The sequence below is a fragment of the Notolepis coatsorum genome (assembly GCF_963971535.1).
Source record: "Notolepis coatsorum genome assembly, chromosome: 13".
Lineage (NCBI taxonomy): Eukaryota > Metazoa > Chordata > Actinopteri > Aulopiformes > Paralepididae > Notolepis > Notolepis coatsorum.
Window position 1 is genome coordinate 35,625,649 of NC_140177.1, and position 25,527 is coordinate 35,651,175.

At 46.7% G+C, this 25,527-nt stretch overlaps 1 protein-coding gene across 2 annotated transcripts in view; it reads left to right on the plus strand.

The window, feature by feature from the left end:
* crispld1b (cysteine-rich secretory protein LCCL domain containing 1b) overlaps window positions 1-25,527 on the plus strand; it is a 92,162-nt gene that overhangs the window by 61,109 nt on the left and 5,526 nt on the right. The window contains exons 10-14 of one of the 2 annotated variants that reach the window (XM_084327902.1): window positions 2,059-2,189; window positions 4,017-4,060; window positions 4,178-4,250; window positions 18,102-18,171; window positions 18,688-18,821. In XM_084327902.1, coding sequence (XP_084184028.1) covers window positions 2,059-2,189; window positions 4,017-4,060; window positions 4,178-4,250; window positions 18,102-18,171; window positions 18,688-18,821 — 452 coding nt within the window. Of the gene's footprint in view, window positions 1-2,058; window positions 2,190-4,016; window positions 4,251-18,101; window positions 18,172-18,687; window positions 18,822-25,527 lie in introns of both variants that reach the window. The other variant, XM_084327901.1, reaches the window with a different exon arrangement.

Sequence of the window (25,527 nt, forward strand, 5' to 3'; positions counted from 1 at the left end):
GTGCATCTCCGGGGGGAGATGACGGCGTAGATCATTACATTGGCGGAGGGGTCTCACACACATGAGGTCGGCCGCCAGGTGCAGCGCATTCACGTTCTGTCCATCTTGGTGGCGCCCTCTGTGATGTTTTAGATCGACACGCGTACCTACCCCCCTCTTAGGACTGGGGATGGCGGCGTGACTAGGACGCGGAACTGGTTCTGGTCACGCCGGACCAAGTCAGTTAACCCGTTGTCCGCCGGGGCGCAGATCTGCTGTTCTGGTACCCCGAAGGACTTTGTGCTTTTCCGGGGGGGAAATGCCGGGTCGGTCTGGGTTTCGCGGGGCTTGATGTCATGGATATGTGTGTCATGTGTATGCCACTACGGCTTGCCCATTACTGTGTTGTACCTTGCGCTGTGTTAGGGGGCCTGGTCCTTCTCCATTGTGTCACTCCTCCCTCCCCCTGCTGGGCAGGTATGGGAGGGGGCTGTCGAGGTGGTTGCTGTCAACCCCTCTAGGCATCCCTGTGTAGGTCCCGGTCCGCCAGGCCCAGGTCCGGACTCATTCCCATCGACCTGTTGGCCTGGGTTAACCCTTTGAAAACTGAAACACTCTGTTTCTAGGTTTTTCTTGGTGGGTTAAGGGAACAACCGCCTCCTGTTAAACTAAACATAGGGGGGTGGTTGGTCTGTTGATAGCAGAGTCGACTCTCGGGTTAGGCCGGGCTTGACCCCGTCTGCCTGCGAGTGTGCCCCCGCACTTTTCATGACGTCTGCCAATCATGTCTGCCTCGGCCTCTCTAGGGGGTCGAGTTTTTGTGGAGGCTGCGACATGGTGCACAGCATACCGAACGCCCCTTCCGCCGGGGTGCTGTTCTCAGTAGACCCCTTAGGCGCCTGTCTAGTCCGCAGTGCTCCGGACACAGGTCGAGTTACGCTTTTGACCTGTTGCCAGGATTGAGGGATCAACCTCTTTGGGGGTTGTCTCCCCGGTGCGCCGACTGGCCCCACGGTGTTGTGGGGGTGTAGCCTCTGTGGAGTGCTTCAGGGCGGCGTGCTGTAGGGGGGAAGGGCCTGCTCTTGGATTGGGCCCTGTCCGATACGCTGGCGATGTGGGGGGTGGTGTCACTAGTGACCGTCTGGTGGGGTCTCGATGCTGCGGCATCGTTGGCCTCACCAGGCCCCCTTTTCCGGGGGGTCCTGGCCCTCAGGCTGTTCCTGGGGCTGGGTCCTCCTTCGCGCTCCGCTGCTACGGCCTTGCCACGGGGTTGGGTTCTTGACCTTTGACCCTGTGATGTTAGGGGCTGTAACGTTTTTTTTTCTTCCCGTTCGTTCCCTAGTGGCATGTGGGATGCGCGCCTGAGTAGTCACGGGTCCTTCTGTGTGAAGGTAAGTCCCACGATCTGCTCACCCTGTGCGTTGAGTTGCTAAACCCTCTTCGCACAGTCGGATCCGATTCCCTCCCGTCCCCCTCTAGGGGGGTCCGGGGGCTCGGGTCCTCCCCGGTTCTGATGGTTGTGGGGGGCCTCAGCGGGTACATTTGTCGAGCTTCCGCTCTGCTCAGCTCCTGTGTTCCACTAGAGCGCAGAACTTAAGCTATACGATATATAACATACGGTTATCCTATGACCATAGTTATATGAGTATAGCGAGCGATCTGCGCTGACTCACTGAGGACCCTGTGGTCTTCGCCTTCGGTGGTGAAAGACTTGGGAAGGAGTTGTTAGTATGGCCACGACCCCGCTTATGTAGAGGAGCGGATGTGGGTGTGGCCAGGCGGATGGGTGTGTACATGTGGAGAAAAATTATTCAGTGCTAGATTGGATAAAGGGATAGTTCCACTAGAGCGCAGAGCACTCGCTATACTCATATAACTATGGTTATAGGATAACCGTGTGTTACCTCACAGCTAGAAGATTCTGGGTTCAGTGGTTAGTACTGTTACCTCACAGCTAGAAGGTCCTGGGTTTAGTGGTTAGTGCGATGGGCAAAATAAATAAATAGAATTAAAACTAAAACTAAACAATAAAAACTAAATAAAAACTTCACACCTGTCTGTCTGTCTGCTTTGTTCCAGCAATCCAGTGTCTGTGGTGCCGGGCTTCACGTCGGCATCATAGACAACGACGGAGGCTGGCTGGACGTCACCAGAGTGGGCAGGAGGCAGAAGTTCAACAAGTCGTACAAGAACGACATCCAGTCCATTGGGTGATTCATCAACCTCTCTCTCTGGGGGGTCTTTTAACATTACATTAGATTAGATTACATTTGATTAGATTACATTACATTAGATTACATTAAATTAGATTACATTCGATTACATTACATTCGATTACATTACATTCGATTACATTACATTCAAATGTATTGTCATCATGCAGCAGTATGATATAGTACAACCAAAATAAGTTTGGCATCCAACCAAAGTGCAAATATAACAGTAAAGTGCAGTAGTAATATACAATCTACAGGTGATTAAACTGGGTATAAAATAATGTAATAGTGCTAATCAGATGTATGTACAGAGTTGTAGTATTAATATGTACAGTATTACAGGTATAAAGACACTATGGTAGTAAATCATACTGGCCAGCAGCAGAACTAGTACGAGTAGGTAAGGGATATGTACAGATATAGATATAGTATCTACAGATATGTAAAAGGGTTATATATCTATGCGGTATATACAGCATTATTGTACATTGATTGATTGAAAACTTTATTAACAGATTGCAGAATGGGTACAGTACAGTACAGCTCAATACATACAATTGTTAAGGGGATGCAGACCAGAGAAAGACTTTCGTCTTGTTTACATCATGGTCCCCCATTTTCAATTCATCATAACATATATGACATACATGACATACAGATAGACAATACTGCTACATCTATACAATTATGACATACCAGATTTGCAAATACAGTACTGTTTGTGATACGAAAAGAGTCCAGAAAAGAGAGTATATACATTTGACGTAGAAACTGTACATTGGAGGAGGTCGGGTAGGTGGGGGTGGGGGGGGGGGGGGGGGGGGGGGGGACTGTACATTGGAGGTGGTTGGGTGGGTGGGGGGGGGGGGGGTGTTGGGTAGGAGGGGTGGGTGGGGGACACTGTACAAGCAAAACTGTACATTGGAATATTGACAAGACCATACATGGTCATTTACTGTACATTGGAGGGGGTTGTGTTAGGACATTTACAGGGGCCAGTTTCGAATTGCAGTCTCCCGTAGGTGTTTTTTGAGAGTGTTTTTGAAAGTGGATAGTGATTCACATTCCTTTACAGCTTTGGGTAGGGCGTTCCACATTGATGTGGCATAATTGCGAAACGTGTTTAGTCCCTTGTTTGAGCCGAATCTGGGTTTAACATGATTTGTGGAGCTCCCTCTGGTGTTGTGATCGTGGTATTCACTGACCTTTGGGAAGTATTTTGACATGTACATGGGTACCTTGGTCGTGTAGTGTATCTTGTAGACCAGGCCCATTGCAAGTTGCTGTACTCTGTCGTCTACTCTAAGCCATCCTAGGTTGTCAAAGTGGGCAGGGGTGAGGTGGGTTCTAGGAGTAAGGTCAAGCAGTAGTCTGACCAGTTTGTTTTGAGATGTTTGTAATTTTGTTTTTAGCGCCTTTGAGGTGCTTTGGTACCATGAGGTGCAAGCATAGTCGTAGTACCCTTGAATGGGTGCTCCTGCCAGAGTCTTCAGGGTATTCTTGTTTACCAGTGAGGAGATCCGGTACAAGAATCGAGTTCGTTGGTTGACTTTTTTTTATTACATTGGATGCCATATTGTCACAGGAAAGATTTGCCTCTAGGATGGAACATGCTGTCATACAGAGTTATAATGGGTTATATGCAGACCAAGTAGGTATATAGATGGATTATATCTTCAAATTACCAAACAGCTCTACTTCCTGAGCCACTGTCGCCACCCTTATCATATCGTATCTTATCTTATCTTATCTATCAAGCTTAAACAACCCAGTATGTTTAGACAGAAAATGTGTCTGATTTTGTTTTGTTTACATTTACAGGAAAAACAGAAGTGCAAATTCCTTCAAAGTATCAACAGTCCCTGGTAAAAAAAAAAAAAAAAAAAAAAACACTCAATCAAACAAAAGTAGTTTTGACAAGAAAGACACCATCATGTCATTAGTCAAATGTCTATTAATAAACATGTCTCTTCTCTTCCCAGTCAAAGCAATAACATGTGAGACTACCGTGGCAGTTTTCTGCCCCTTTAAGAAGCCTGTACGGCACTGTCCCAGGTAAGATCTCACCTAATGTACCCAGTGCTGCCTAATGTACCTTGTGCTACCTAATGTACCTTGTGCTACCTAATGTACCTTGTGCTACCTAATGTACCTAGTGCTACCTAATCTACATACTGTAGTGCTGCCTAATGTACCTAGTGCTACCTAATCTACATACTGTAGTGCTGCCTAATGTACCTAGTGCTACCCAGGGTTCGAAATTAACGGGGGCTTGGGGCATAATGCCCTTGAAAATGGACAAAATGCCCTCGAAAATCAGTTAAGGGGGGCACTTAATGCCCCCGACAGTTTACTAATTATATATATATATTTATCCGGTAATGGAGCGTCTGTGTATCGTACGGTTCGGATGACGCGCAAATAAAAAAATTCATTTGGCGGAGCCGGTGTTCTGCACTGGCTGCAGGCAGCAGCAGCAGCAGCACTGCAGCCAGGTGCTAGTCAGTTTGTGTAAAAATAGCACGCACAATATAAATCAATCTTCATTACGACTTTAAAAACATAGCCATTAACATTACATAGGCCTACACACATCTTGCCATAGCGTTAGCAGTTTGTAAACACAACGCACGTTTTAACTATGGTAGCCCGACGCAGCCCGCAAGCTAATACTGTACAGTCAATGAAATGTCACCGTAGCTACTAGCTACTGTAGCAGAGGAGGAAATGGGAGTCTGAGAGGCGGGGTGTTTAAAGACAGTTGTACATACAACTGTGTTTTACTAACTCCAACCGGGACTATTGCCGATTTCGCGCTGCTTGTTGATGTTATGAACTCCTCCTAACGTGACCGGAGCTGAAGGTGCCACACGCATGTCCGTGGGGACCCCGCGCCAACCCATAGATAGTTCCAACTCACCGAATTACGTAATCCACCACAGTTGCACTCAATATTTAAATAATGTTAGTCTAAATAAATGTAGACAGAAACATAATAATTTCAAGCAGAAAACGAATCTTTCCATTAAGAACTGACAATCAGGGAATTTAAACATGGTTGACATTGTTTTTGTGTGTTTATATTAATTAAATAAAGGAAAGTCTAGTGCTGGCTGAGCATATTGTTTGTTTGCACTAAGTTAATACTTTAACAAATGTAGCCTATATTTTTCAGTCAGTTCGGTCTTTGTGTGCCAAACATTATTTAAGGCTGTAAACACTGTAAACCTTTTATTTTATTTTTAACACTATGATCGCCGATGACGAGTTAAGACGTCATTCCTAGCCATGCTCATTCTGCCGAGGACGCCGTAACTCGTCTTTGATATCAATATTTCAAAAAACTGTGATCGAAATCATATTTCCCCTCCGGAGCCCTGAGACACACTGCAAAGCTCCACTCAACTCTCTAGCGGTTCAAGAGCGCCATCTGGTGGCCGATCGGCAGATCGCCAAAAGGAAATGACCCTTTGAACCGGTAGTGCTCATCCATATGTGGTCCGGGCACTCGCTATCGTTAGAGAGACTCCGTCTTGATACAGTGAACATCGATCGGTGCAAATAACTCGAAAAAACAACATGATTTGGACGTATATACTATTATACAACCTGGAAATGGATCAGGCATTTCTCCATCCCATAATAGAAAAAATGCTGTTCCACGCTCATCTGCCAGCGGCGCGAGGAAGCCACGGTAAGATTCAGCGTTATATTCTAACGTGTTCCATATAAACTGAACATATGACCCACTCATGATGAATCATCTAACGCACGGAATTATAAACGATCCCCCGCCCATCCGGTCATCATCAGATGATACGTAGTACCTCCTAGAAGCACATCCAGTTGAAATGTTTTATCTCGCACAGATTTCTACCAAACTGTATTTGATCATCAATATAATGCATTTAGGGCTATAAATCACGTTCTGAAGAAAGCTGCAGAAAACGATAAAAACATACTTATACTTTAGACCATATTTTAGTATGAATATGTGAATGAAAAAGTTTAACGTTGCTACACCCTGAACAATACATATAGGACATTGAATGGGCCATAATAATGGAAATTTAGCAATAGAATTTAAAAAGTTATAGCCCTGCAAAGAAGGGGAACTTCTCCATAGACAAATATAGATGGCGAGGGATGGTAAATTATGAATTTAACCCATGGCGATCAAAGTGTTAATAAATGAGAAGCATGTTTAGATTTGAGTGTTACATTTTTTTTTTATAAAAATAAACGTATATCGAACTGAAAACCGTGACCCCAAAATCGTGATACGAACCAAACCATCCATTTTGTGAACCGTCTCACCCCTACCGTTTATCATAAAAATTCAGTGCCCCCGAAATAAAAAAAAAAGCCCCCGAAAATCAATTAAGGGGGGCAAAAAAAGCCCTTGAATTTTTTTTTTAATTTCTAACCCTGGTGCTACCAAATGTACCTAGTGCTACCCAATGTACCTAGTGCTACCTAATGTACCCAGTGCTACCTAATGTACAGTACCTAGTGCTACCTAATGTACTTAGTGCTACCTAATGTACACAGTGCTGCCTAATGTACCTTGTGCTACCTAATGTACCTAGTGCTACCTAATGTACCTAGTGCTGCCTAACGTACCTAGTGCTACCTAATGTACCTAGTGCTGCCTAATGTACCTAGTGCTACCTAATGTACACAGTGCTGCCTAATGTACCTAGTGCTACCTAATGTACCTGGTGCTACCTAATGTACACAGTGCTGCCTAATGTACCTGGTGCTACCTAATGTACACAGTGCTACCTAATGTACCTTGTGCTACCTAATGTACACAGTGCTGCCTAATGTACCTGGTGCTACCTAATGTACACAGTGCTGCCTAATGTACCTTGTGCTACCCAATGTACCCAGTGCTACATAATGTACCTAGTGCTACCTAATGTACCCAGTGCTGCCTAATGTACCCAGTGCTGCCTAATGTACCTAGTGCTACCTAATGTACCTAGTGCTACCTAATGTACCTAATGCTGCCTAATATACCTAGTGCTACCAAATGTACACAGTGCTGCCTAATATACCCAGTGCTACCTAATGTACCTAGTGCTGCCTAATATACCCAGTGCTGCCTAATGTACCTAGTGCTGCCTAATATACCCATTGCTACCTAATGTACCTTGTGCTGCCTAATGTACCTTGTGCTGCCTAATGTATCCATCCAGACAGTTCTGCTGTGTGAGAGTTCTTGAGATATCTCCTGTAGAGATGTCTGCTGTCACTCTAATGCAATGGAGCTGAATAGCATTGGGTTTGTGATGCTCAAAGCGCTCCAAAGAAAATCCATTTGACGAATCCACAGACCTCGTTGACTAATCCACAGACCTCGTTGACTAATCCACAGACCTTGTTGACTAATCCACAGTATTGGTATCGGTTCATAAATAGATCAATACAGTCTGTATTAATTAATGTTGCGTTTTTAAAATGTAGCCAAGAGTAAAGACCCTAACCCTGTCAAAACAGCAGTCAAAGTGTATATTTTCAGCACTACGTTTGTTGTTGATTTGAAGTGTTATTAGCGAAATATGAGTTTATAAATATATTTTTTTATTTTAAATTTCTTTTTTTATAGACAATGTGCATTTACATTAATCATTGTTACATGAAAATATGTTTGCACCAGATTTAGCAGAAGCTAATTTCCATCTTGGCGCATCCCGGCGGAAACCGGATGAATTAGATGCGAGGAAGTAACGCGTCATGAAAACGTTGTAGTCCCAAGAGAGATGAGACCCAGGGCTTTCGATGGACATCGACATTTCATAAAACTACACTACCCAGCTCACACCAGCCTTTGTCAAAGCTGTTGAAAATATTATTAGCGAAAAACTCGGACGTTATTTTTGTGATTATATCTCATGGGTCGAACAAACCTGAACGTTATTGCCATAAAATAGAACGTAGTTTGTTTCTTTACCTTTCTGTGAACGTCTAGAAAGAAAACTTGTCTCAATCTGATGAAGAATGCCGGAGCTATTTACATTATAAAAAAGTAACTGTACTCACAGTTAGGGCTGGGCGATTCTTGCTCAAATGTGAATCACGATTTTTCTCTCTAAGAATTGAGATCACGATTCTCTCGCATGATTCTGATTTTTTCAATAAAATCATTTATTGCACTCTTGCTTAACACATTCTGTGCCAGAAACGCGTTAACTCGTTTTTGGGATCGTTATTTCGTTTATTCTCTCTATCTATTCATAATTCATAGCTGCAGCCTATGGTATCCCCTTCAGAGCCTGTCTGAGCTGGCAGACGGTCAACACCGCCCTCTACTGCCAGGCGGAGCTATTGCATCTCATTCAAGATGGGATGGTGTGTTTTAGGAGGCGATCTGAGCCGGGCGGGCAGGGTTTAAATATTCAGGCGCGCCACTTCTATACAACGATGGCATCGAACAGTAACTCCGCCCGCCCGTCATTGTGAAACGGTTGGTACTGTGGTGTGGACCTCCACAAGCATTATTTGGAATTGCGATCAGATATTTGGATTATCTCTTTTGCATTACATCAGATACAAGGTAAGAACATCATATATATATTTGATCGTTGATCTGACATTTATTTCTACCCCGATCACAGCTATCTGTGTGGACCGTGTATGACTGTTTACCGTTGGGTAGGAGGAGGGGGGGGGGAGCGCCCCGCTACGACGGTCATTTCATGTATGGACGAGGAGACATAATAGTGATAATCTAGCATTGAGGGAGGACCCGAGCCCCCGAACCCCCCTAGTGGAGGACGGGAGGGTATCTGATCCGACTGTGCGAAGAGGAGTTTAGCAACTCAAACGCACAGGGTGAGCAGACTGTGGGACTTACCTTCCACAGAAGAACCACGACTACACAAACGTGCAACCCACATGCCACTAGGGAACGAACGGGAAGGAACAAAACCCCCGTTACAACCCCTAACATCACAGGGTCAAGAGCAAAAACCCAACCCTGTGGCAAGGCCGTAGCAGCGGAGCACGAAGGAGGACCCAGACCCAGGAAGGGACTGGACCCCCCCGGAAAAGGGGGCCTGGAGAGGCCAACGACGCCGCAGCATCGAGACCCCACCAGGCGGTCACTAGTGACACCACCCCCCACATCGCCAGCGTATTCGGACAGGGCCCATCCAAGAGCAGGCCCTTCCCCCCAACAGCACGCCGCCCCGAAGCACTCAAAAGGCTACACCCACAGCGGGACCAGGCAGCGCACCGGGGAGACAACCCTCAAATAAGTTGATCCCTCAATCCAGGCAACAGGCCACTCGACCTGAGCCTGGAGCACTGCGGACTAGACAGGCGCCAAAGGGGTCTGCTGAAACAGCACCCCGGCGGAAGGGGCGTACGCTGGTATGCCGTGCACCATGTCACAGCCTCCACACAAAAAAAAACCGACCCTCTAGAGGGGCAGAGGCAGAGAAGGCTGACATGATTGGCAGACGTCATGAAAGGTGCGGGGGCACACTCACAGGCAGACGGGGCCAAGCCCGGCCTACCCCGAGAGTTGACTCCGCTACCAACACACCAGGGAACCAACCACCCCCTTGGTTCTAACATGAGGCGGTTGTTCCTATAACCCCCCAAGAAAAAACTCCAAAACACAACTGCGGGTATACACTGGCTATACAGCAGTACAAGTGTTTCAGTTTTCAAGAAGGGGTTAACCCAGGCCAACAGGTAGACGAAAACAAAGTCGGACCGGGACGTACACAGGGATGCCAGAGGAGTTTTACAAGAACCACCTCAACAGCCCCCTCCCAGCCCCGCCAAGCAGGAGAAGAGAGGGGTGAAAAAGAATGGAGAAGGACCAGGCTCCTTCAGCACAGCGCAAGGTACAACACAACATGGACCAAGCAACAGTGAGGGATAACACGTAGTAACATAACCACAAACATCTCCATAACAGCAGATCTGCGCCCCGGCTGACAACGGGTTAACTGACCTGGTCCGGCGCGACCAGAACCAGTCCCGTGCCCTAATCACGCCGCCATCCCCAGTCCCAGGAGGGGGGTAGTGACGATCCAAAACATTATAGAGGGCGCCACCCAGACGGTCAGAACACAAGAGGGGTGTGAGACCCCTCTACCAATGCTTTGATCTATTCTGTTAACATCCCCCAGAGATGAACAAGAATTTGTCGAGACAAGCCTAGTACACTGGCGCTCGGAAGAGACAAACTCCATCCCAGTTGCCCCATAAAAACGCTGTTTCAATGATGAGCAACCAAGGTGCGCAAGCCCATGCATGGTTCCTATCAGAAGCACCCAGGGCCAGCACTATACACACGTCGAGACCCAAAACATATCAATGGACATTCTAACAAGAACCCAGATACCGTTCCTCCAAGCCGCCTGGGAGAACGACAAGAAGCCGTTTTTTTCACAGAAAGAAATACGGACATGGGTCCCATACGACGCGGCTGAGGGAAAACAACACCCCATCAACCTGCTCCATAAAAGAGGGGACGGGGAACCCCCAGAGAGACTTCCCACGTGAGCAATAAATTGTAAAGTTTATGTAACATTGAGCCACGTGACCAAAGGCTCAAGATACATATATACCGAGCGTAGCAGAACTCTTGAGTTCCTATGCACCGCAACACCAACTTGACAACAACAGAGATCCACACATGGAGCCTGTAAAGAACTCACGGAAGTCGGCAACCAATAGAAATGTGACGTACTCTATGGCGGGGGAATCCCATGACTCAACCGACCATTACAGGCGAGGAGTCAGGGAACTCCCTACCCCCCCCCCCCCCCCCCCTACCCTATGCCGCGCCGACCAATCAGCGCGGCAGGGCTGAATGATAGAAGGCCCAACCCCCCGACCAATCAGAAAAGAGGGAAGGAGGGGTTTAACCGTTCACCCCCTCATGATCCCATACCCCGGATACGTCTTAAACAAGCCATTTTAGCGATGATACCTATGTAGCCAGCATGCTAATGGAGCAGCGTAAATTCTATCAGGATAAGCTAACCTAGCCACAGACGACAACACGTCTGCGAACAGGGTTTATAAACAAGGCCGAGGCTTATGTGTGAACACGACACCCGTGTTTCATGTTTCAAGAAAAAAACACAGAAGATCGAGAGAGGGTCTATAAGACCGTGGTACAAGCTACACACACGAGCACTTCTGCAGGCCAACACTCCAAAGTTGTGGACTCAATGCCACTGTTTCCAATGTAACAGAACACACAACCCCCTCAGACAACGGTAAACATTTACCACTATAGGAAGAAACATATTTCTTCAGGATGAGGAAAGAAAAAGCCTTTCGACCGAGTGTTAGCTACAGGCCTTGCTAAGCACATATATATGTAGCGACCAGCTAGTGACAAAAAATTCCTGCTCAACCCCACAACTTAGGCGAGGGTTCTACACATCGTATCCCCAACATATTCAGTGAATAAACACACAGTTTGTAACAAAAAATAGTCCCTCTACTAGGAGGAACACTTTATTAATGCAACAAAAATTATGTTTGGGGCGGGGAAGGGAACAGGGGTAACAGGGGGAGAAAGTCACTAGCGGCGCCTGCCGCGAACAGCTCGGTGTTTGCCCCCACGGGGAGCAGGCCCGGAGGGACGGTACTGGGGTGCCTGGACACGACGATCCCTACCGTCACCTCCAGGCGTGGGTTGGCTGGCTGTGGCGGTCGAGGCACCCTCTCTGCTCCTGGCCTTCTTGGCCGAGGGCCCAGCAGCGGTGGCGGTGGCGACGGTCGCGGATCCCCGACGACGTGACCTCCGTCGAACCTCACCGGCAGCATCGGGTGGGGGAAAATGGGGCTGGAGCACTGCACGCTCCTCCATGTCCCTGCATGCAGTCGTCATCAGCTGCATAGCAGACCCGAAGAGCCCAGCATCGGAGAGGGGGGCCGTGAGCAGGGGAAGCCTCTTCCGCTCCGGCACCTGCGCTTGCTCGCTGGGTTAGAGTGGCCAGGGTGCGTACTTTCCCGGCGGTGATTGCCTGCAGCTGTACCAGGTGCAGGATGGCTCCAGCCGCCTGGGCGTGTAGGAACTGATGGTGATCGTCCAACACCGCCCCACCCGCCATCATCCCCGACATGAAGCACACCAGCTGCGCGATGTTGGATGTTGCAGCCAGGCTCTGTGTCGTGGCGATGAATGACTTGTCACTCCAGTTGGCCAACTGCCTAGCCAATTTCCCTTGGGGAACCGGCTTCCGCAACGGCTCCCACACCACCTCAGGACAAAGAAGAGATGCCATCGGGCTATCAAGCCGAGGCACCCCTTCCTTCAATCCCTCGATCAAACCCACCACCCGCGTGACTTGCACGTAGGTGGGGGTAAGGCCGGTGATGCGGGAAATTACCTGTCCCTGACGCACATAGGCCTCGATTGAGGGGAAGAATGGGCAGACAACGCCCGTCTCCCTCACAGGACGACGTTGCCAGAGATGACCTATCAAGTCATCAGGGACAGGTGCAGGCAGTGGCTGCGGCAACGGCACGCCATTAGCGGCTGCGGCAGCCCCCATGAGCTCCGGGAACAAGGCACGCAATTCCCCATGTGCACCTTCCTCCACGCAGCCCGCGTCCCTCACCATCCAATGCGGTTGATAGCAGGGCATCCCGTCTCCGAGTCGGAGGTTCTAACCCAACACCGGAGGACGAGGGACCCCAAGGAGACATACCACCCCCTGCCACACCCCGAGGAGAAGAGTGATACATCTCCACCGGGGCGTCAAACAAGAGCGCCTCCACTCCCTCCATAAAATCCTCTGTATCCATCGGACAAGGAGACCGAGCAGAAGCACCCTCGTCTGGCTCCAGCAGCTCTCCAAAGCCAGGCCGTTTGCCCCTGCAGCTCACCATCTTACGACGGGAACGAGCAGAAGCGGAGAGCTTGTGTCTCAGATCCTCCGCTACCAGAGGAGCCGTCAACCTGTCGGCCGACCGCCCACCGGCGGGGGAACCAGAGCTGAGGAAGCTGGCCCATCTTGCCTGCCGGCCATTGAGGCGCTTGGAAGCACGGATGTATGTCAGGTTCTTGTGGTCCGTCCAAATGGTAAATGGCTCCTCGGCCCCCTCTAGCCAATGACGCCACTCCTCCAAGGCAGCCACAACCGCCAGCAGCTTTGGCCCGATCCATAGATGTATGACTTGGCCATAATGAAGTAATTTATTGGCCTGATATTCTATATTCATATTTCAAAACATGATCAATGATCGAGTAAGGAACATGCTTACAATTTGCAACCCTAGTGGGGATTTAACTCAAAGTTCAACTGTAAGACTGTCTCTCACATCATCACATCATAATAACAAAGCCCCATGGCTGCTCTCTTCACCTGGAAGGTGTTATATGAGGGAGGGGTTATGTATATTGCAATGGCCCTTGGTTAATGTAGTGCAGTATGTATCATTAACAGAAACAGCTCCAAGCTTTTGAAGGTCTCTGGCTCAAAAAAGCTCATAAAATATCATCATGGTTTATAAGACATAGATTGAAGGTATGAACCTGTACTTTTATGTCTTGTTTGAAAATTGCTCAACAAGACCCTAAAGTCTGTGCGTGTTTGCAAATCGTATGCAACGCTAGCGCCAGTAACGCCGGTAACTATGCTTCCCACTGCGTCTGTATGTTGCTTGGCAACCACTCTGCTAAATGTCTAAATGGCGGAAGACTGATGTTGTTATCAGGTAAGATCATATAGCTGAAAGGCTATATAGCTATAATACATTCCCTGAGATCCACAGATGTCCCTAGATACCAAGAACATGCTAATGGATTGTAGAAGTAGAGCAATCTTCCATTTAATTAGGTATGTATTTTTAGGCGAATTTTCAGAAAAAAGGGCTAGGGCTATTAAACAAGTCAAGAAGAAACATCACAATAAATCAAGAACAAAAGACCCACCATGAAATCAAAAATAAATGTAAAATAAATAAATGCAACACTCCCAGACATACCCCAGCGAAGGTAAGGAAAAAATCACCACATGCAACATGGAGGAGAGAAACCTTAGAAGGGCCGTTCAAGGGGGGATCCCCCTTCTTGGATGTCGGTGATAGTAGTGTTGCTATGGATGATCGATGGGTGGAGTTGGTATGTATGTACATATATACGTGTAATGAAACACAAATATGTACATGCAATAGCAACTGGGGTACATAAGAAAGATTGAAGATGAAAGATTTAAAATTGAATAGAGCTAAGAAAAACAACAACAAAAGAGAAAGCATAGGGAAACGAGCCCTAGTCTGAAAATAGGATAAAGGCTAGATGTCAAGGCTCGGAGCTCAAAATATCAGAGTCATATTCCGTTTGCAGATGAATATGTAATCCGTTCGGATCCATTTGAAGTTTGGGGGAGACGTAGAGAGGATCGCATAATCTTGGCCATCACCACGGGACATCCACCACCTTGGTCGTCACCACAAGACATCCACTCACAGAGAGACAGGGAGACGGGGACAGGCGTTAGACAGTTTGCGTGTTTGTGATGGTCGGATATAGCAATAGAATAGATACATGTAGTAAGCATATATGTGAATAGAATAGATACATGTAGTAAGCATATATGTGAATAGAATAGATACATGTAGTAAGCATACTGTATATGTGAATAGAATAGATACATGTAGTAAGCATACTGTATATGTGAATATAATAGAAGTACTTAACCCAACAATAAAATAGAGCAGGCATGGTTTACTTTAGACCATGCCTGCTCTTGTAGGTAGGACGCGAGACGGTATGAAGCTGATCCATGACCTCAATGGTGCTCATAACTATTGTGGGGGTAGAACAGTCACTGCAACCTTGGCCATCACCCAGACACATCCACTACCTTGGCCAACACTACGAGACAACCACTCAGCGAGATAGGGAGATGGGGACAGGGGTTAGAGAGTTCCTGTGTTTGTAGTGGGCGGACATAGGAGCAATAAATACATGTAATAAGCATATATATATGCATACATGGTGACAGTAGAATCAAATCATATAAGAAAATTGTGAATTTAAGTAGTAAATGGAACTAAGAACTACTGCAAGCGTTGGTATACAGCAGGGGTGGCCAACCCACGGCTCGCGAGCTGCATGCGGCTCTTTGCCCGTCAATGTGCGGCTCTTCCAAAAAAAAGATTTTTTTTTTTTTTTTTTACTTTTATTTTATTTTATGTCACTTCACTCATTCCATAAGGACGTAGAATAAATATTTAAATTTTTTTTTTAATGGTCCATTTGCATGTTCTTGGTATCTGAATCTAGGGGCATATATGGATCAGTGTCCGAAATAGTCTGTTACTAGGCTTGAGTAAATTGTAATGAACCAAAGGAGAATATCAATTCTATTTAAAAAAAATTGTATCTTTGACTGTGAATAACACCATGCTAAAATTGACCAGACCTGAAAAATCTAAGCAAATGAATAAAGGGAAGATGATTAAACAGAAGGTTTTATAGATACAGTACTGAATTCTGCCATCTTTTTTATAATGTAAATTTCTCCACCATTTTTCATCATATTGCAACACCATTTTTTGCAAGACATTCACAGAAAGGTAGAGAAACTAACTGCGTTCTGTTTTATGGCAATAACGTTCAGGTTTGTGGGAGATAATCCCAAAAAATAAGAGAAATAAAAAAGTAAATCCAGAAGTCAGATGATTGACAGGGGCTGGTGTGAGCTGGGTAGGGTAGTTTTTCGAAATTTGAAAGCCATGAGTCTCTTCCTTCAAAAGACTACACTCACTTTTGGATGTGCCACTTCCTCCTGTCAATATGCGCCGGTTTCTGACTCAATGCCCTGAGATTTCTATAATCTTATATTTCACTAATAACAGTTAAAATAATTGGTAAACAAACGTAATGCTGAAAATATACACTTTTACTGTATATCTCGGGCTTAAGAGGTTAACCCTGTGAGGCCCAAATTAAAAAGACATTAGCGACTTCAGAGGCCAGAGGGTGGGACATATAAACACATTTACTATCAAATAGCATTGTGAGGCTGAACAACAGGACCAATTGACTATACATGTGCTTAACATTTTTTAAATAAACATAATTTTTTTAAATGGCTAAAAGTGATTTTGTAATTTTGCAACCGTGGGTCTCACAGGGTACTTTTAACCCTGTGAGGCCCAAATAAAAAAGACATTAGCAACTTCAGAGGCCAGAGGGTGAGACCTATAAACACATGAAGGGTGCCGTGACTGAAAAAAAAAGGTTGAGAAACGCTGGTATATGGTGTGGCTCTTTGTGGTACCACAGTAATTTTTGTGGCTCTTAGTCTCTGACTGGTTGGCCACCCCTGGTATACAGGATGATATACAAGACGATGACTCAGGGCCATTTGCCCCGGGGGGGCAGGAGAACCACTCAGAATAGGTAGAGGCAGAGCAGGTATGGTTCGACGCTGCAGGTCAGACAGAAGGCGATATGAAGCTGATCCATGGGACCGTTTGTGCTCATGTCCAGTATGAGGTAGAAGGTCACTGGAATGTCTATATCGATATATACACTCAGAGAGACAGGGACAGGGGTTAAAAAATCTCCCATGTCTGGAAAAAAGCAGACATGGGAGCAGATAACAGACATCCTAACTAAACTAGACAGATTAAACTAAGGGTCAGTCCCCGACCAGGTGAGATCAGGGTAGGTTGAAGGAGAGAGAGAAAAGATGGGTCTTAAGCGAGGATTTAAAAGCTTCGACAGAGCAGGCGCCCCTGACGCATGTAACTGTTCCGCAACAGTAAGTGACTTCCGGGGTAGGCCTGATTGGCCCCGACAGGCACGTGACGCGGCAAACTCAGGACGCGCAACGAGGCTGCTGAGAGCTGTCGCGCGGAAATAGGCTGTCTATTGCCATTCACTAACACAAACTCTAACCTTAACCAGCTCCTTAACAGCGCCTAAACTTAACCGTTCTAACCTTAACCAACTCCGAAACAATGCCTAACCTTAACCTTAACCTTAACCATGCCTAACCTTAACCATAGAAAGAATATTGCCATTCTCTAAGACAAACTCTAACCTTAACCAGCTCCTTAACAGCGCCTAAACTTAACCGTTCTAACCTTAACCAACTCCGAAACAATGCCTAACCTTAACCTTAACCTTAACCATGCCTAACCTTAACCGGCGAAAGAATACACGTTAAAAAAAAATCATGTTAAATTTGATGGGATTCGAACTCACCAACAACGGACCGCAGGATCGCAGGACCGCTGCTCTGCCAGGTGAGCTGAAGCGCCGAATGAAAGTCATAGCGTATTTGGACGGTTACGTAATTCCGCAAGCTCTGCCGCTCGGCTCCGCGGAGCGTGCCGCGCGGCAGAGAAAGTTGCGCGTCACGTGCCTGTCGGGGCCAATCAGGCCTACCCCGGAAGTAACTTACTGTTGCGGATAAGCTATAAGCGCCCCTGACGCCGGCAGGTAATTTGTTCCACAGGCAGGGAGCATGGTAGGCAAAGGCGGATTACTTTTTAACCCTAGGAATCGATAGAAGCCCCACATTTTGTGAGCGCACGAGCGAGCGACTATCATGAGGTGAGATCGGAAAGATAGAGCGGTGCGAGTCCATTTAAAATGTTGTAAGTGAGAGCATACAGCTGAAAGGGTAATTGAGCTAACCGTATTCATGTTGTTATCAGGTGGGATCATACAGCTGAAAGGGTAATTGAGCTAACCGTATTTATGTTCATCTTGGGTCCGTTTCCCAAGCCTTTGGCCCAAAGAAAACATTTAAACCCCAGTCTGTCATTCCAAAGGTACATGGGCGTCAAGTGCAAACTGAGAGTTGTTTTCTTAATTCCTTCAAAGCTCACTTAGTGGAGATACTGTACATGGTTTCAATCTGATCTGACAGCAGCTGTATGCTCTGTATGCACTACTTTCTTTAGGATATATTGTCCCAGGAACTGCCTGCACGACAGTCGAGCCAGAGTCATTGGAACAAATTATTACTCGGATGTAAGTTGAAGGAAAGTTGTTTTATGTTGTTTCATAAGGCTACCAGTATCTCTATCAGTATCTGTTTCATAAATCTACCAGTATCTGTATCAGTATCTGTTTCATAAGGCTACCAGTATCTGTATCAGTATCTGTTTCATGAGGCTACTAGTATCTGTATCAGTATCGGTTTCATAAGGCTACCAGTATCTGTTTCATCAGGCTACCAGTATCTGTTTCATAAGGCTACCAGTATCTGTTTCATGAGGCTACCAGTATCTGTATCAGTATCTGTTTCATAAGGCTACCAGTATCTGTATCAGTATCTGTTTCATAAGGCTACCAGTATCTGTTTCATGAGGCTACCAGTATCTGTTTCATGAGGCTACCAGTATCTGTTTCATGAGGCTACCCATATCTGTATCAGTATCTGTTTCATACGGCTATATGACAATACATTTAAATCTAATCTAATCTAATCTAATATTGTGAAATAAACTCTGATCGTTTGATCGCTGTTTGCCCGTCGGCCCTCAGAAGTCGGGTATCTGTGGAGCAGCCATCCACGCCGGCGTGATCCAGAACGAGTCGGGAGGCTACCTGGACGTGATGCCGGCGGACAAGAGGAAGCAGTACAATGGCAGCTATCAGAACAGCATCACTTCAGAGAGGTACCCATGCTATCAGAACAGCATCACTTCAGAGAGGTACCTATCAGAACAGCATCACTTCAGAGAGGTACCCATGCTATCAGAACAGCATCACTTCAGAGAGGTACCTATCAGAACAGCATCACTTCAGAGAGGTACCCATGCTATCAGAACAGCATCACTTCAGAGAGGTACCTATCAGAACAGCATCTCTTCAGAGAGGTACCCATGCTATCAGAACAGCATCTCTTCAGAGAGGTACCCATACTATCAGAACAGCATCACTTCAGAGAGGTACCTATCAGAACAGCATCACTTCAGAGAGGTACCTGTGCTATCAGAACAGCATCTCTTCAGAGAGGTACCCATGCTATCAGAACAGCATCTCTTCAGAGAGGTACCCATGCTATCAGAACAGCATCACTTCAGAGAGGTACCCGTGCTATCAGAACAGCATCTCTTCAGAGAGGTACCCGTGCTATCAGAACAGCATCTCTTCAGAGAGGTACCCATGCTATCAGAACAGCATCTCTTCAGAGAGGTACCTGTGCTATCAGAACAGCATCTCTTCAGAGAGGTACCCGTGCTATCAGAACAGCATCACTTCAGAGAGGTACCTGTGCTATCAGAACAGCATCACTTCAGAGAGGTACCTATCAGAACAGCATCTCTTCAGAGAGGTACCCATGCTATCAGAACAGCATCTCTTCAGAGAGGTACCTATCAGAACAGTATCACTTCAGAGAGGTACCCATGCTATCAGAACAGCATCTCTTCAGAGAGGTACCCGTGCTATCAGAACAGCATCTCTTCAGAGAGGTACCCATGCTATCAGAACAGCATCTCTTCAGAGAGGTACCTATCAGAACAGCATCTCTTCAGAGAGGTACCTATCAGAACAGCATCACTTCAGAGAGGTACCTGCTATCAGAACAGCATCAATTCAGAGAGGTACCTATGCTATCAGAACAGCATCTCTTCAGAGAGGTACCCGTGCTATCAGAACAGCATCACTTCAGAGAGGTACCTGTGCTATCAGAACAGCATCACTTCAGAGAGGTACCTATCAGAACAGCATCTCTTCAGAGAGGTACCTGTGCTATCAGAACAGCATCTCTTCAGAGAGGTACCCATGCTATCAGAACAGCATATCTTCAGAGAGGTACCTGCTATCAGAACAGCATCTCCTCAGAGAGGTACCTGTGCTATCAGAACAGCATCACTTCAGAGAGGTACCTATCAGAACAGCATCTCTTCAGAGAGGTACCCATGCTATCAGAACAGCATCTCTTCAGAGAGGTACCCGTGCTATCAGAACAGCATCACTTCAGAGAGGTACCTATCAGAACAGCATCTCTTCAGAGAGGTACCCGTGCTATCAGAACAGCATCACTTCAGAGAGGTACCTATCAGAACAGCATCTCTTCAGAGAGGTACCCATGCTATCAGAACAGCATCTCTTCAGAGAGGTACCTATCAGAACAGCATCACTTCAGAGAGGTACCCATGCTATCAGAACAGCATCTCTTCAGAGAGGTACCCGTGCTATCAGAACAGCATCACTTCAGAGAGGTACCCATGCTATCAGAACAGCATCTCTTCAGAGAGGTACCTATCAGAACAGCATCTCTTCAGAGAGGTACCTATCAGAACAGCATCACTTCAGAGAGGTACCTGCTATCAGAACAGCATCAATTCAGAGAGGTACCCATGCTATCAGAACAGCATCTCTTCAGAGAGGTACCTGTGCTATCAGAACAGCATCTCTTCAGAGAGGTACCCGTGCTATCAGAACAGCATCTCTTCAGAGAGGTACCTATCAGAACAGCATCTCTTCAGAGAGGTACCCGTGCTATCAGAACAGCATCACTTCAGAGAGGTACCCGTGCTATCAGAACAGCATCTCTTCAGAGAGGTACCCGTGCTATCAGAACAGCATCTCTTCAGAGAGGTACCTGCTATCAGAACAGCATCACTTCAGAGAGGTACCCATGCTATCAGAACAGCATCTCTTCAGAGAGGTACCCATGCTATCAGAACAGCATCTCTTCAGAGAGGTACCCGTGCTATCAGAACAGCATCTCTTCAGAGAGGTACCCATGCTATCAGAACAGCATCTCTTCAGAGAGGTACCCGTGCTATCAGAACAGCATCACTTCAGAGAGGTACCTATCAGAACAGCATCTCTTCAGAGAGGTACCCGTGCTATCAGAACAGCATCACTTCAGAGAGGTACCTATCAGAACAGCATCTCTTCAGAGAGGTACCCATGCTATCAGAACAGCATCTCTTCAGAGAGGTACCTATCAGAACAGTATCACTTCAGAGAGGTACCCATGCTATCAGAACAGCATCTCTTCAGAGAGGTACCCGTGCTATCAGAACAGCATCACTTCAGAGAGGTACCCATGCTATCAGAACAGCATCTCTTCAGAGAGGTACCTATCAGAACAGCATCTCTTCAGAGAGGTACCTATCAGAACAGCATCACTTCAGAGAGGTACCTGCTATCAGAACAGCATCAATTCAGAGAGGTACCTATGCTATCAGAACAGCATCTCTTCAGAGAGGTACCCGTGCTATCAGAACAGCATCACTTCAGAGAGGTACCTGTGCTATCAGAACAGCATCACTTCAGAGAGGTACCTATCAGAACAGCATCTCTTCAGAGAGGTACCTGTGCTATCAGAACAGCATCTCTTCAGAGAGGTACCCATGCTATCAGAACAGCATATCTTCAGAGAGGTACCTGCTATCAGAACAGCATCTCCTCAGAGAGGTACCTGTGCTATCAGAACAGCATCACTTCAGAGAGGTACCTATCAGAACAGCATCTCTTCAGAGAGGTACCCATGCTATCAGAACAGCATCTCTTCAGAGAGGTACCCGTGCTATCAGAACAGCATCACTTCAGAGAGGTACCTATCAGAACAGCATCTCTTCAGAGAGGTACCCGTGCTATCAGAACAGCATCACTTCAGAGAGGTACCTATCAGAACAGCATCTCTTCAGAGAGGTACCCATGCTATCAGAACAGCATCTCTTCAGAGAGGTACCTATCAGAACAGCATCACTTCAGAGAGGTACCCATGCTATCAGAACAGCATCTCTTCAGAGAGGTACCCGTGCTATCAGAACAGCATCTCTTCAGAGAGGTACCTATCAGAACAGCATCACTTCAGAGAGGTACCTGCTATCAGAACAGCATCAATTCAGAGAGGTACCCATGCTATCAGAACAGCATCTCTTCAGAGAGGTACCTGTGCTATCAGAACAGCATCTCTTCAGAGAGGTACCCGTGCTATCAGAACAGCATCTCTTCAGAGAGGTACCTATCAGAACAGCATCTCTTCAGAGAGGTACCCGTGCTATCAGAACAGCATCACTTCAGAGAGGTACCCGTGCTATCAGAACAGCATCTCTTCAGAGAGGTACCCGTGCTATCAGAACAGCATCTCTTCAGAGAGGTACCTGCTATCAGAACAGCATCACTTCAGAGAGGTACCCATGCTATCAGAACAGCATCTCTTCAGAGAGGTACCCATGCTATCAGAACAGCATCTCTTCAGAGAGGTACCCGTGCTATCAGAACAGCATCTCTTCAGAGAGGTACCCATGCTATCAGAACAGCATCTCTTCAGAGAGGTACCCGTGCTATCAGAACAGCATCACTTCAGAGAGGTACCTATCAGAACAGCATCTCTTCAGAGAGGTACCCGTGCTATCAGAACAGCATCACTTCAGAGAGGTACCTATCAGAACAGCATCTCTTCAGAGAGGTACCCATGCTATCAGAACAGCATCTCTTCAGAGAGGTACCTATCAGAACAGCATCACTTCAGAGAGGTACCCATGCTATCAGAACAGCATCTCTTCAGAGAGGTACCCGTGCTATCAGAACAGCATCACTTCAGAGAGGTACCCATGCTATCAGAACAGCATCTATTCAGAGAGGTACCTATCAGAACAGCATCTCTTCAGAGAGGTACCTATCAGAACAGCATCACTTCAGAGAGGTACCTGCTATCAGAACAGCATCACTTCAGAGAGGTACCCATGCTATCAGAACAGCATCACTTCAGAGAGGTACCTATCAGAACAGCATCACTTCAGAGAGGTACCCATGCTATCAGAACAGCATCACTTCAGAGAGGTACCTATCAGAACAGCATCTCTTCAGAGAGGTACCCATGCTATCAGAACAGCATCTCTTCAGAGAGGTACCCATACTATCAGAACAGCATCACTTCAGAGAGGTACCTATCAGAACAGCATCACTTCAGAGAGGTACCTGTGCTATCAGAACAGCATCTCTTCAGAGAGGTACCCATGCTATCAGAACAGCATCTCTTCAGAGAGGTACCCATGCTATCAGAACAGCATCACTTCAGAGAGGTACCCGTGCTATCAGAACAGCATCTCTTCAGAGAGGTACCCGTGCTATCAGAACAGAATCTCTTCAGAGAGGTACCCGTGCTATCAGAACAGCATCTCTTCAGAGAGGTACCCGTGCTATCAGAACAGCATCTCTTCAGAGAGGTACCCATGCTATCAGAACAGCATCTCTTCAGAGAGGTACCTGTGCTATCAGAACAGCATCTCTTCAGAGAGGTACCCGTGCTATCAGAACAGCATCACTTCAGAGAGGTACCTGTGCTATCAGAACAGCATCACTTCAGAGAGGTACCTATCAGAACAGCATCTCTTCAGAGAGGTACCCATGCTATCAGAACAGCATCTCTTCAGAGAGGTACCTATCAGAACAGCATCACTTCAGAGAGGTACCCATGCTATCAGAACAGCATCTCTTCAGAGAGGTACCCGTGCTATCAGAACAGCATCACTTCAGAGAGGTACCCATGCTATCAGAACAGCATCTCTTCAGAGAGGTACCTATCAGAACAGCATCTCTTCAGAGAGGTACCTATCAGAACAGCATCACTTCAGAGAGGTACCTGCTATCAGAACAGCATCAATTCAGAGAGGTACCTATGCTATCAGAACAGCATCTCTTCAGAGAGGTACCCGTGCTATCAGAACAGCATCACTTCAGAGAGGTACCTGTGCTATCAGAACAGCATCACTTCAGAGAGGTACCTATCAGAACAGCATCTCTTCAGAGAGGTACCTGTGCTATCAGAACAGCATCTCTTCAGAGAGGTACCCATGCTATCAGAACAGCATATCTTCAGAGAGGTACCTGCTATCAGAACAGCATCTCCTCAGAGAGGTACCTGTGCTATCAGAACAGCATCACTTCAGAGAGGTACCTATCAGAACAGCATCTCTTCAGAGAGGTACCCATGCTATCAGAACAGCATCTCTTCAGAGAGGTACCCGTGCTATCAGAACAGCATCACTTCAGAGAGGTACCTATCAGAACAGCATCTCTTCAGAGAGGTACCCGTGCTATCAGAACAGCATCACTTCAGAGAGGTACCTATCAGAACAGCATCTCTTCAGAGAGGTACCCATGCTATCAGAACAGCATCTCTTCAGAGAGGTACCTATCAGAACAGCATCACTTCAGAGAGGTACCCATGCTATCAGAACAGCATCTCTTCAGAGAGGTACCCGTGCTATCAGAACAGCATCACTTCAGAGAGGTACCCATGCTATCAGAACAGCATCTCTTCAGAGAGGTACCTATCAGAACAGCATCTCTTCAGAGAGGTACCTATCAGAACAGCATCACTTCAGAGAGGTACCTGCTATCAGAACAGCATCAATTCAGAGAGGTACCCATGCTATCAGAACAGCATCTCTTCAGAGAGGTACCTGTGCTATCAGAACAGCATCTCTTCAGAGAGGTACCCGTGCTATCAGAACAGCATCTCTTCAGAGAGGTACCTATCAGAACAGCATCTCTTCAGAGAGGTACCCGTGCTATCAGAACAGCATCACTTCAGAGAGGTACCCGTGCTATCAGAACAGCATCTCTTCAGAGAGGTACCCGTGCTATCAGAACAGCATCTCTTCAGAGAGGTACCTGCTATCAGAACAGCATCACTTCAGAGAGGTACCCATGCTATCAGAACAGCATCTCTTCAGAGAGGTACCCATGCTATCAGAACAGCATCTCTTCAGAGAGGTACCCGTGCTATCAGAACAGCATCTCTTCAGAGAGGTACCCATGCTATCAGAACAGCATCTCTTCAGAGAGGTACCCGTGCTATCAGAACAGCATCACTTCAGAGAGGTACCTATCAGAACAGCATCTCTTCAGAGAGGTACCCGTGCTATCAGAACAGCATCACTTCAGAGAGGTACCTATCAGAACAGCATCTCTTCAGAGAGGTACCCATGCTATCAGAACAGCATCTCTTCAGAGAGGTACCTATCAGAACAGCATCACTTCAGAGAGGTACCCATGCTATCAGAACAGCATCTCTTCAGAGAGGTACCCGTGCTATCAGAACAGCATCACTTCAGAGAGGTACCCATGCTATCAGAACAGCATCTCTTCAGAGAGGTACCTATCAGAACAGCATCTCTTCAGAGAGGTACCTATCAGAACAGCATCACTTCAGAGAGGTACCTGCTATCAGAACAGCATCAATTCAGAGAGGTACCCATGCTATCAGAACAGCATCTCTTCAGAGAGGTACCTGTGCTATCAGAACAGCATCTCTTCAGAGAGGTACCCGTGCTATCAGAACAGCATCTCTTCAGAGAGGTACCTATCAGAACAGCATCACTTCAGAGAGGTACCTATCAGAACAGCATC